The sequence below is a fragment of the Haemaphysalis longicornis genome, unplaced genomic scaffold (genome assembly GCF_048455015.1).
Source record: "Haemaphysalis longicornis isolate Haplotype H1 unplaced genomic scaffold, Haemaphysalis longicornis Haplotype H1 scaffold_10, whole genome shotgun sequence".
Classification (NCBI taxonomy): domain Eukaryota; kingdom Metazoa; phylum Arthropoda; class Arachnida; order Ixodida; family Ixodidae; genus Haemaphysalis; species Haemaphysalis longicornis.
In genome coordinates, this window is record NW_027526204.1 from 135,533,001 (window position 1) to 135,545,982 (window position 12,982).

General features: G+C 49.1%; 1 protein-coding gene across 1 annotated transcript in view; it reads left to right on the forward strand.

Annotated features, from left to right (window-relative positions):
* Positions 1–7,489: 7,489 nt before the first annotated feature.
* The window catches only part of Rtcb (RtcB RNA ligase), a 31,303-nt gene continuing 25,810 nt past the window's right edge, over positions 7,490–12,982 (forward strand). Inside the window, exons 1-5 of the mRNA XM_077690870.1 lie at positions 7,490–7,685; positions 7,770–7,874; positions 8,202–8,348; positions 8,612–8,711; positions 11,148–11,304. Coding sequence (XP_077546996.1) covers positions 7,779–7,874; positions 8,202–8,348; positions 8,612–8,711; positions 11,148–11,304 — 500 coding nt within the window. The 5' untranslated portion in view covers positions 7,490–7,685; positions 7,770–7,778. The remainder of the gene's footprint in view (positions 7,686–7,769; positions 7,875–8,201; positions 8,349–8,611; positions 8,712–11,147; positions 11,305–12,982) is intronic.

A 12,982-nucleotide genomic window follows, 5' to 3' on the forward strand; every position in this document is an offset into this window, starting at 1 on the left:
AAATGGCGGAAAGCTCTTGCTCTTCAAGCGGGCTTCTTTGTGTTGAGATTGCAGAAGTTAGCTACTGAAGGTGTGAGAAGAGAATTTATTATGAAACCACATATCAGCACGCAGCGACTAGTGGTAACAGCGCTGCAAAGTGTGTTACAGACATGCATATACCTTAAAATGCGACCGATGCAATCGTCGCTTTCACGCAAGAAGAATCTGGTTATTCATCATGGTGTGGTGTGTTGAGTTTCAGATGCCACTGCCCGCAGTAAAAAAGGTGAGGCATCCATGTGCTCTGTTATTAGTGCTCGGTTATTTTTATTTTGGCCTTCTTGTTTACTTTAAGCATTCCTTTTACGTGAACTTTTTGGGTCCGGTTGTTTTAAGTGCGAATGCACAGCGAGCCTGAAGCGTCCGCCGCCGTCCGCATAGCAACAGCTGCGGGTGCGCGCGCTCCTCGTATTCCTTGGCAACGGGGGGAGATGGGCGCGCGCTGCCTGGCCGCTGACATGGCACATACCCACGTGGGGGATTGGCCAAGAATCGGGCGTGAGAAGGGCTAATGCACCCGCATAAAGGAGTACTGACACGAAATTTCAAAGCTGAGATCCGCTCTAGCAATCAAGTACAACGACAACACAAATAGGTGTCTGTGAATAAATGCATCTTTCTTTCTTTGTAGTTGTGTGTGTGTGTGATCTCTCTTTCGCGAACATTACCGAACCGCGCAAATTCAACTCGTGCATTCGCACTTTCACATTCTTCCCCTCGGGGAAATGCGGGGAATTTTTCTTTTGCAGAAGGTGCACGCTCCACGTGCGTCATTCCATGAACTCAGTGTTCAGGGGAAAAAAAAGGGAGATAAAACAAGTTTTGACGACAGATTTGTTCGTGGAGCGATCGCATTGTATTCCATATTTTTCCTGCGTGGCGTGTGCAGGTATTGTTGCGCCTGTGCACTGAAATGACGACCGTCCCTGTGGAAATGACGATCACCCCCCTTTGTCCACCCTGTTCAGAGCCTCAACCTTAGCAGCAAGGCGTACTTTCTAATAACATTTCGAGACCGCTTCCAACATTCCACAAATAATAAGCTTAAGCGCTTGCCTATCGTGAAATTCCTGATAGCAGATTGAAATGTTGTGTTGACATGGGCAGTGCATGCTTTAACGACGGCGTGAATCACGAAAAATGGGTTTAGATTGCGATGTGGCGTGGCTACGCAGCGCAAGTGTCAAGGCCCGTTCGCACTTGCGACTGGAGCGATAGAAGCGACGCGACAAAAATTGGTCGAGGCCAAACGAACAAGGAAAGCGACAGAAATCTCGTCGCTTCTACCGCTCCAGTCGCAAGTGTGAACCACTTGCGACTGGAAAGAAACATGTAATTGTCCTGTATTTCCCATGAAATACTCTGCGTTTGTGCCTAATAAAATAAGCTGTATCCAAAAGCTGAACCTAATCGGCGGGGGCTTACAGGGAATGTATGACACGCTTCTATTTTTGTGCGCCTTCGGAAAACCCTGTTGCAGTAGACGATTACAGGTATGTGTCATCTTATAATTAACAACAGCACGAAAAAGACTGGGACAAAGGAAGCAGACAAGTCGAGTGATGATTCACAACTAGTTTTTTGTGGAATGCGCACTGAATGTATGTATGTATTTATTGCACAAAAACAAGAAAGGAAGGTCCACCAACAGGCGTTAAAGGGCCCCTGAGATGGGGGTTTTTGGGGGGTCGATGGTATCGGAGCGCAACGGCTATTTCTTGAACTAATCGTGACATGTTTGTGCGCTCTTGATTTAATCAATTTTTTACGAGCGTAAAAACATCAGAAAGCTACAAAAAACATCTTTTGTGTGTGGGTGCTTTTACACAGTCACACATATTTGTTTTATACCGGAGTGTAAAGCACTTACACACCGGGCCAAACCGGGCTTGACGCTCCTCCGTTCTCGGCGGAAGGATACAGTGAGCGCAGGAGCAACGACGCTTGCAGCCAGCGTGATCGCTCAGCGCTCCGTGTCTGGTGTATCATCAGTTTTCTTTGCATTTGCTTTCTGGACGCTGTACCCGAAAGGATTCGTTGCACCATCTGTGTTTCGAGCGTAGCCTCGACGTTGTTTCAGAGGTGGTAACGAACGGCGCGCCAAGGGAGCGCCGCGCCGACGACGAAGGAGGAGCTCCGCACGCAGCGCTTGGACGACGCCGGGCACTGCTCGTGATCACGAGGCGCACGCTCAAGTGCGCTCACGCGGGCTGAATAAATCAGTTCAAGCCCAAACGCTGTCGCAGCTGATTCTCTGCGGCGCGGCGGTCGCGACAACGGCAAGAGCATGCACATCCCGTAACGACAACTGCCAAAGAGTTTCATTTCATTGCTTCCCATCAAGTCATGATCGCAGGAAAGTGTGGTTTGCTGCACCGGCCTTCTGAATGAACCTGTTGCCTAGTGTCCTTAGCGCACTTTACCGTTTATCGTGTTAAATGAAGCAAGAGTAGCCGTTTGCCGATGAAAACGAAAGGATTGCACTCTGCGGTTTCTGCATTCCGGCACAGAACAGGGAGGATTTTGATTCCGGCTTACCGGCTCTGCCGAGTAGCGACATCTGGCGAATTTGTCGCAAAGCAAATGACACAAACGTTTGTTGCCCAGAACTGTTCGCTTACGCTTGAAATGGCTTGAATCTTAGGCGTCTTAGATTGAACTCTCACAATACAATAATTTTTTTTTAAAGAGCCGTATACTTCTACCGTAGAGCTTAAAAAATCGAAAACATGACGTTGACGCCGCCATCTAGTGGGAAGAATTAGGACCAAGTATTGCATTAACCAGAATTCACGCCATAGCTAAATATTTCGATATAAAATGAATAAGATATATTGTAATGATTCCGCAGTTACCTATATTACCTTGCCCAGACGATTTTGAAAGCATAAAAGAGCTATGCTAGTTCATAAAGGCATCTGAACCAAGCGTGGGAAGCTGGAGTAGGGGCGGAAATTTTGCTCGCTCATTCTAAAAAAAATTGTCATTTATCGTGCTCCTGATCATCATTTAGCAAGAATGTAGTAAACAACATCAACTAAGATTGCTTGCATGAAGCACAGAGCACAGCGCATTTGCTGTGCCGTAAAGTTCCGGAAGAACGCCCACCCAAATTTAAGTACAGTGATATCAAGTGAAAAATACGAGATGGGCGAAATTTCGGGTCGAGCGCGGAAAGGACGAATAAGTGACCGCATCTACACATGAAGAGATGATGCGGGTTTGTTTTGTTCACTCATCGGCGCTAAAGCCATGGATATTACGGGGTGGGCGCGCGTCTTTCAGTAAATTGAATATTTCACCCGTAAAAGGGGGTGGGCGATGTTTCGGGGGAGGGCGTTCACTCGGAACTTTCCGGTAATCTAATCAAAACGCGACCGTACATTTCGCCGGCGCAGGGGGCTCGCTACTACAGTCGGTAGAAATTCTAGCATCTGTATCGCTATGTAGCGACGGTAAAAATAAGTGACCGTTCACGGAAACTCTCGCGCATGCAAGGTCGACTTCCGCAATCACCAGTATCTCCTGCTCAAAGTCCGTAAAGACTGAAAGCGTAGCTTAAAAAAAAAAAAAAAAAAGGACGTCGTCGTCTGATGTGCGACCCACTCGCTGAAGTAACCATGGTAACGACGACGCTCATGTGCTGCTAAAAAGGATGAGGCTCCAGACGCGTATGGTCATGCTGGCAGCTCTGAACTGGGTGCTTGTGACGGGAAGGATGCCACGGAGCTGGGGGCGCTCAAGAATGAGGCTCGTATGGAAAAAAAGGAAGTGACAAGAGCCTTCCCGAGAGCTACCGACCCATCACCGTCACGTCCGCTTTGTACAGGCTTTTCTGTCACATCCTGCGGGCGCGCATCCAGGTATGGGCGGAAGGAGTCCTCGGGGAGCTGCAGAACGGGTTCAGGCCAGGGCGCTGCCTGGAGGACAACCTGTTCATCGTCACCCAGGCGGTGGAGATAGCCGCGAAGGAAGAGAGGACGCTGCTGCTGGCTTTTCTGGATGTAGCACAGGCCTACGATTCAGTGGAGACACGGCGGCTATGGTCGGTCCTGAAAGCGCTGGGCCTACAGGAAAACCTGCTCCGGCTCCTCGAGGCCCTGTACGAGAATACGCAAGTCGTCGTCCACTGGGGATGTCATAGCACCAACGCCATCGAGGTCTCCAGGGGACTGCGACAGGGCTGCCCTCTGTCCCCCCTTCTCTTCATGCTGTTTGTGTCAGGACTGGAGAGGAGGCTGGCTGAGAGCGGCCGGGGTTTCGATGTCACATACATGAAGCAGAGGGACAGCAGGGCACAACGGCTGCCGGCTTTATTCTATGCAGACGACATAGTCCTGTTAGCAGAGAGCAGCATAGACATGCAGGCCCTTCTGGACATATGTTCGGAGGAGGGTACAGCTCTCGGGTTGACCTTCAGTGCCAGAAAGTCTGCCACCATGCGGTATGCTCCCGACGGGGCCGGCGCGGACGACACAAGGTTAACCCTTCAGGGCAACGGGATTGAGAGGGTCGCCGCCTACAAATACCTCGGAGTGACTCTAACGGCAGCGCCCTCCTACACCAAGGATTTCGAGGAAGAGCTCCGGGCAAAGGCCGTCGCTCGCAGGGCCTTCCTTGGCTCGCGGGCGCTGTGGGCTTTCAGTCGTTTTGAGGTCGCCAGGGAGCTGTGGAAGTCGGTCGCGGTGCCGGCCCTGACCTTTGGCAACGCTGTTATGTGCACAGCGGCGTCGACTCAGCGGGCCCTGGAAACGCGGCAACGGGAGGCTGGACGTACGGCCCTGGGCGTCCACAAAGGAGTCCCTAGCGAGGCCATCCAGGGCGACCTGGGCTGGTCCACTTTCGAGGCGCGAGAGGCGGTGGCCAAGCTGACGTACGAACGACGCCTCTGCCACATGGCGGATGGACGATGGGCCCGGGAAGTGTTCAAATACATCACGATGAGATGTATTACCACCAAATGGGTGGCCCGGACGAGGCGCCTCGCCGAAAGATACGGTGTAGCCCCAGTGCGCCTTGGCGAGACCGCAGAGAGGGGCTGGCGGGAGAGGGTCCGACAACAAGTCAACAAGGTAGAGGAGGAGAGGTGGCGGAAGGCAGCCGAGGTAAAGCCGGCGCTGGCCGTGTACTGCGCCGAAAAAAGAAGCATCGGGAAGGAGCTCTTCTACGAGAACTCTATGGGCAGTGCCCTACTGTTTGAAGCGCGTAGCGGTATGCTCCGAACCCGACAGCTCCGCGCCAAGTACACAGCGGGGCTCGACACAACGTGCCCCAACTGCGGGCTGGACGACGAGACAGTGCGCCACATTGTGCTCGAATGCCCGGAGCTGCGGCCTCCCCCGTCGGATGGCGCTGCCCACTCGCTGACGATGGCACTCGGTTTCCGCGGACGGGGAGAACAGCCTAATTGGCAGGCGGTGGAAGCATCAAAGAGACGCTTAGAACTTTGGTGGCGCATTCGTGCTTCTCAGACGCATACTCCAACCGCAAGCACTTAAGTGCCGCGGGGGGAGTAAATCTCGGGTTCCGCCAAGGAACTCGGCCAGATCCAGGGCCCTTTTGGGGGCGCCTGTTGATCACCCGCTACAAAGGGGAAGGCCTAAATATCATCATCATCATCATCATCATCTAAACCAAACCGCCGCCGTCAAAAATCGCGGACATTCCGGCGGCCAACCATGAAATGAGTGCTTCGCCTCGTACGAGGTCGGACTATGTCGTCATCGCAAGCCGCCGAGCCAACAAATAGTTCTGTCTCGTCGGGGTAATAACTTTTGTTAGCGTGAGCGAATATGCTTACTATTTTTGGACTTGTTTCTACAAGAACTATAGAGTAGATTTCTGACACAAACAAAAACACTTTGAAATCCATCTCAGGCGACACCGGAACACACTGAACATAAACGTTGGCATCAACAGAAGAAAAGAGATGGAACATATTACACCCGAACGTACTTCCTTCCCCTTCTCCCCCCGCCCCCTTCACATGACAAACACTGGTAAAGCCTTTTACTTGACACACGATACTTCAGCTATGGACCCGAGCTGATAACAGAGTTTCATAAAGGAGGAACATCAAGTTCAATGCCGCACTTGTGTTTGGCGGCATGTACTGGTTAACTCTTTCGTTACGGTGGAAAAACGACCGATTTTAAGTGCTTCCACAAAATGTTTTTCTTCTCTTGAGCTACTGGACACACGTATCCTTGCTATGCATGAAATTGTAGCTTATAGATTGCTCTTCCAAACACAAAGCAGCAGTTTTGTTAAAGGTACAATTACTTACAGTTTATTTGTCAAGTAATCAGAAAAAAGCCCCCAAGAAAAGTATACGAAAAACACAAATCGGTACTTTTACCGAGACTAAAAATTATTTCAGGTATTTTAAGATATACAAATTGTTCCTACGTTCCTTGGCTATGATTCAATATATATATTTTATTCCATCTGCAGTCACTTTTTCTATTCGTGTGTGATTTGCGGTACAAAATTTGATATTTGTACACCCCTGCAAAAAGGTGTATCGCAGGAGTAGTAAATCTAATTTCTTTGGAGGAAGTGAAAGTTTTTTTTTCCCCAATCTGAAGCAGCGCGCACAGCATGCTTTTTCTGTAAATTACATACCCTCCATTATAGAAAAAAAGAATTTGGCAGTCGTTTGACTTCAGTGTGTGAGTAGTAGCACTTGAGCGGGGGAAGCACAGTTTGATTATCGCTCTGTTTTTTTTTTTTTTTGTTCAGACTGACGAGTGTGACACTGAGCATTGATATCAGTTGAAATACTTTGCCTGTCCACCCGTGAGACTATTTAACTTGCAGAGCCAATGCACTGCACGAATACGAGGCAATAAAGCCGCAAAGGCCGTATATATTGTAAGAAAACTAAGCTTGAGCTCCCCGCTTCTCACAGTCGGCGGCTGTCCTCTTTGCTGTCTTAGTAAATTGACCACTGGTTGTGCTCAGCTCTCTTTTCCCAAACCTTCACGCCTCTACTCCAGTTAAGACGAACTCCATGAATAGGATGAACAACACTTTTGCTTGCTTGCAACATCCACAACGCAAAAACCTCAGCTTAAAACAAATTCCCTCTCCTTGGGAGATTTTGTGAAGCACTGCTTATCAAGATCAGCAACGGCTGATCGAGCAGGCCATTGGATTCGTGGACCGAGGACCGCACTCAATGAGGCTGTTCTTCTAGCACTCAATACGTGCAATAAATGTTTTCATTACCACCGCCACGAAAAACGGAGAGGGAACAGTACAAACAGGGAAGGGGCCGGTCGAGGGCACTCACAACCATAGAGTTAACCGGTGCTTTATTTAAAGCAAGATATGAGTCGGATAAAAAAAAAAAGAAAAGCAGTTGTAGTGGAGTAACTTACTAATGAGGGATTGCAAAAGCTGTACCCCCGATTCAAAAGGGATGTGTTTTTAGTCGTCATCATCATCATCGTGCATCAATGCGTCTTCACGATCTTTGGGCAGCTGCGGGCGCTGCGGGCGTGCGCGTTGTCTTGCTCCGTATTCTGCCTCGTACGCGTCTTGCTTGACGATGCTTTTGTGCCAAGTCGTTTTCCAGTAGATTCCTTACCAGTTGCAAGTTGTAGTAGGTGTGCGTGGCGCCGTAGGCGTACGCGATACAGGTAAGCAGCTATTCCCGGTGGTGTACGCAGGGCAAGGCCTGGGCCACGCCACGTGTGTAATCCTGCGATCCTTCCCTTCACCAGGTACCCGAGATGGGTGTCCGCAGCTACAATGAAGAGCTCGGCTACCTAGAGAAAATGACGCCGGTTTCGTGGCGCATCAAGAAGGGATTCGTGGCGAATATGAAGGTGAGCTTGGCGCGCAAGCGTGGCAGCTTGCTTGCGCTTTTAGGGAGCAACACTTGCCAACCCAGCCCGTGTTTTTGACGTCAGGATTGTTTGTCCGAGCGAGTGATATCGGCTGGCTGGGTTAAAGAGGAATGTTTTGGACGAAATGTGCCCCTTTGAAATAGTCGTACTGCGCAAAGGCTGCACTGGAAAATTAGCGCTTCTACTGCGATTTTGACGAACGGGCGAGGGAAAAAGCGCGATCTCTCTTGCTTGCGTGGTTGCGAAATAATTGCGATTGGGAGTTCCTGGCGTGTTTCAGCTTTACATGGGCTGATTTCTTCCCAGGTTGAAGGAGTTTTCTACGTGAACAGCCTTCTGGAAAAGCTCATGTTTGAGGAGCTACGAAACTCGTGTCGTCCTGGCAATGTCGGCGGCTTTCTACCCGGCGTCAAACAAATCGGCAATGTGGCGGCTTTGCCCGGAATTGTGGGAGTGAGTACTTGGTTCTCTAATAGTTGTTTGTCGCGATTTTTCTTTAAGAACAACTTCTGTGTGTGCATTGCATTCTGCATTTGCCATTTTCTGAGAAGGCGGCTGAATGATTTAAACTCATATTTTTGGGCATGGACGTAATGCAGAGCCAATGCGTGCTGACCATCCATTTTATGACATCAGCCTTCTCGAACATTTGTTGGGTGTAGTAGCATGCCTGTCTTCGTTCACGTCTAACATTTGCCTTTTTTTCCTCCTCCCAGCACTCCATAGGACTTCCAGACATTCATTCTGGTTATGGCTTTGCAATTGGCAACATGGCAGCGTTCGACATGGATGATCCAAAGGCTATTGTTTCTCCAGGTGAGTGCTGGGTGGATGCACTGTCAAGGACAAGCCTTTATGGGATAGAAAATGATCCGACTACATTGCTGGGTCTGCTGTTGAGATGTCTGCTTCTGTACTTCCATGCGCATATTGCCTGATCCCCTAGTTTCATTGAAACAAATCTTAAGGGCAAGTGCAAATGGGGATTTTACATGCAAATTTTTTTATGCAACATGCTTGGTAACTTCATAGCAATGCATTGATGCAATTGTCAGTGCAGTTCTTGTCAGGAACAAATTCCAGGCAGAATTCATCTCCAATGATATGCGAAGTGTTGGTTGGCTTAGGAGAATTGTTCCGTCACAGATAGCAGTCAGGGGATCCTGGGCAAAGGAATCTTGTAGTGTTTGTGCTGCAAGTATGAGTAGGGCATGTGCTTTGCAGTAATGGTAACGTTTGCTTCACTGCCATAATACATTATGCGCTGGCGGTGAGAGATGGCTGGGTATAAGAGGCTAGGTAGCCTCATAGCCAGATACTACTGCAAAGTTGGTGACATGGCCAAAGAATGTGTCGCATTCTTTATAATAACGTGTGAGGCAAAAGATGGCAAACAGGCATATCGTATGTGGTGACGGATCGCGTGGTGATGCATTTTAATCATCGCTTGGCCACTGCCAGCTAACGCCACCAGCTGTGCACCCAAAGCCGGGGTTTTGTGTGAAACGGAGTTGCCCTTGTGAACTGCGTTCTTTTGCACGCCCTTGTTCCGGTGACTTCTGGGCAGGGCTGCTGGATGATTCAAACACTTTTGGGCAAGGACGTAATGCAGAGCCAATACGTGCTGAAAACCCAGTTTATGACAGCAGCCTTCCCAGGAGGAGTCCGTAAAGGGTGAAGAGCCACCTGTGCAGTGTGGACGTAAGATATAATGCATAGCTTGCTTTAAAAAAAGAAAGAAAGCAATGAAAAAAACCAAAGGGTTACGAGGCTGAATATGTCAAAGCTCGTAATACGCTCATTAGCCAAGCTCAAAGTATCGTCCCAGTGAGCCTGTGTAAAATGCCTTGCAGATACCGAGATTGTGGCGTTTGGTATAGTTTCTCATTACAAACATGAAGCCAGTGCATGGAAAACATGGAGTAGTTGTAAATGCGACAGATACCCCTTAACGACGACATCAAATTCACCCCTATATTGACAATGTGTGCACCGCATTGGCTCAGTGGCTAAGACATATTGTGCTGAGCCCAAGGACATGGGTTCAATCCCGGGCATAGTGGCTGCTTTTCAGATGGCGGTGAACAGCAAAAACAACTGTGTGTTGAGATTTCGGTGCTCATTAAAGATGCCCAGGGGGTCAGTATTCTTCCGGAGCCCTCCACTACGCCACACCTCATATCCTAGGTTTAGCTTTGTTGCGCTAAACCCCACATTGAATCAATCTTGACAAGGTGCCACTTTTTCTTAACCTGCAACACTCTTTGAGCAGTGCAAGTAAACCTGCGCGATGCTTAGCTTACGCTACCAAAATACCTGAGCCAAATATTACACGTGCACGTGAAGCGGTGAATGCGCAAATCGCTGTGAAAGACGCGGAAAAACCAACTGCGCTCTCTTCAATCGTCCTCATTATGCACCCCCAGCAAGGCCTAAACGACGTCATTGAGGCATCGGCTGTCACTGGTCAAGTTCGCGGCAAATTTTTCGCATTTCCTGTGACAATCTGCCATTGTTGGTGCTGTGTACGAACCTCTTCTATGCCTGAACATGTAGGCACAGTTTTGCTGTTGCTTTTGTGGTTTGAGTGCGCGCGGAGTTAGAGTGATGTGCTCAATACTTCCCTTTCAACCAGACCACTCGACAACAAGCGTTATTGCTTCAAAAATGCCCTACCAGCCCGAGCGCGCGCTTGCGAGCAGGCACCCATGCCTGCTTTGTGGCACCAGACCGGAAATAGATCGCTCCATGTTGCTTAGAAAAGAAGAAAATTCCCCGGCCTGTGATATATCATAGGCCGCAGAAAAGAATGCCGTGAGCCGCCCCCCTCTCCGGGAGAGAGTGCGCAGCTTTCGTCGCGTTGTCTACGGTCAAGTTGAGAGGGAACGATTATGCGCGATTTCTCGTCGCGCGTAGTTTCGGTGATAGTGAACAGATTTTCACAATTCTTGTGGGAGGAGATTGCTGGGACCATATACTTTACCCCCACAATACATTCCTAGTAGTCGGTGGCAAGTGCTGCAGGGCCCCTTTAAGAGGGTGTGTCGCTCAACTGCGAAATTTCTGTGGTTGGGTTTTTCTGAACATAAAAGGTATGAAGTTTCAAAAGTTCAGCAGGGTAACACTTTTGAGCTTTTTGTTTGTATCTCAACATATGCTTGTCTTGCTTATCTCTTGCCTTTTTGGGTGGGGCTGATAGGGCTGTTCATTTTCGCACTCTGTCAAACAACAGCCGGGCCTGGTTTTGCGCAGGCGGGGTGGGCTTTGACATCAACTGTGGCGTGCGCCTGCTGCGGACCAACCTGATGGAGAAGGACGTGCTGCCCATCAAGGAGCAGCTGGCCCAGAGCATGTTTGACCACATCCCCGTGGGCGTCGGCTCCAAGGGCATCATCCCCATGAACGCCAGGTGCGGGCTCTCCCTCCCTCCGAGCCTGTGCAAGATTGCTTAGAGTTACTACGGCTCAAGTCTCTGAGGCATGTGACGGTTGACATGCCTTTTCACAGCTTAGAAACGCTAGCCTGTAGCAGATTTTGACAGTAATATTCCTTGAGTCCTTGTTTTGGTTTACATCTTGGCTCTGGAGTTGTGCAAGTACATGCTGCACAAGCCATCGGACGTTATCCTGTGCACTCAACTGGCTATTAGTGGAAAGTTTTCTGTTGTCGGAGCAGGCTGCACTGTAAAAGGTTCAAAGAAACAATGACCTCCCTTTATTTTCTGGACCTCGCCAGAAGAGTGCGCGCACCGGAAAATAGACGATCTGCTCCATCCTCGAGAGAGTGCACGGCAGATGTGAAGTTTGCACGCTACAGACTGCAGGAACTTGAAGCCAACCAAGCCAGCATGTGCCGTACAATTGGTGGATTTGTGCTGTGGCTGGAGTAAGTGTCGAACAATTAGGTGGGTGCTCACCTCTTAAAGGGACGGCTCCACTGGGGCTAACTTGCATATTGAAAGTAAACGGCAGCTAATTTGGAGAGCAGGCGAGCTCTTGCGCAACGTGCCTGTCACCTAAGGTTCGAGCGGGGGCAGGGGAACTCGTGCTGTATACATTTGCCAGTCATCGTGGTTGGCCGCTACGACATGGATGTTGCCTTACAAGGTCAGCTAGGTCGTTGTGACCCAAAATCACTGACGCTGTGAATGTTGACCACTTGAGCCACTACTTTTAAGACATCAGTAAATAAGCTGCAGCATGGTCGCAGTTGTGCGAGCATGTGGAAGTACCTGCAATGTTTGGCTGCATAATCGACTATGGATGATGTGATAATAGTAACATTAAAAGTGATTGCAGGTTTTCTATGTATATAAAAATACCTTACAGGCTCTATATAACGGAGCATGGAGTAAGGGGGGTACATAAGAAAAAAATTCTAGTGGGTGAAACTTGTGCCACATTACAAAGCAGTGCAATGGGCCTAATAACAATGATTGCACAAATGACAAGTAGGGGTTAAAGGCAACAACAAGAATTTAACAGTCACACAAAAAACACCATGAACAAAGGCACAATTGAAAGAGTTTATACAATGCTATTGAGATAGATGTATCAATAATTGTTCGTGAAAAGCTGCACGATTAGTTAAATTGACAATGACGTCGGGAAGGTCATTCCAGAGTGCAGCGGCACGAGGCAAAGCCCAGAATTGAATTTGTTTTTCCAAAGATGCGTGTGATGCTTCGTTGATTGTGCAGTTGTTTAGACATGTGCAATGTTGCTGTTAGTGGGCCGGGTGGTGGCCTGGCTGCGTGAATATATTTATAAAGCAACGACAGGAGGGCAACTGTGCGCCGTATTTCTAGATGCTGTAATGAAAGGTCGTGTTTTATTTGTGATGCTCGAGGGGCGACTGTAAATGCGTGAAATGAACTGTGACGCTCTGTTTTGCACAGCTTCTAGCTGGTTAATGAGGTAGGCTTGGAAGGGGGACCATATGGGTGATGCGCGAATTCCAGCTGCGTGCGACCAAAGGTTAAGCAAGCTTATTTGCAGACGTTTTCTGGTGCGTTTCGTAGGTTTCGATGCAAGTATCCTAGTGTTCTTGATGTGTTTGCTGATATGTAGGTTACATGTGGCGCCCAA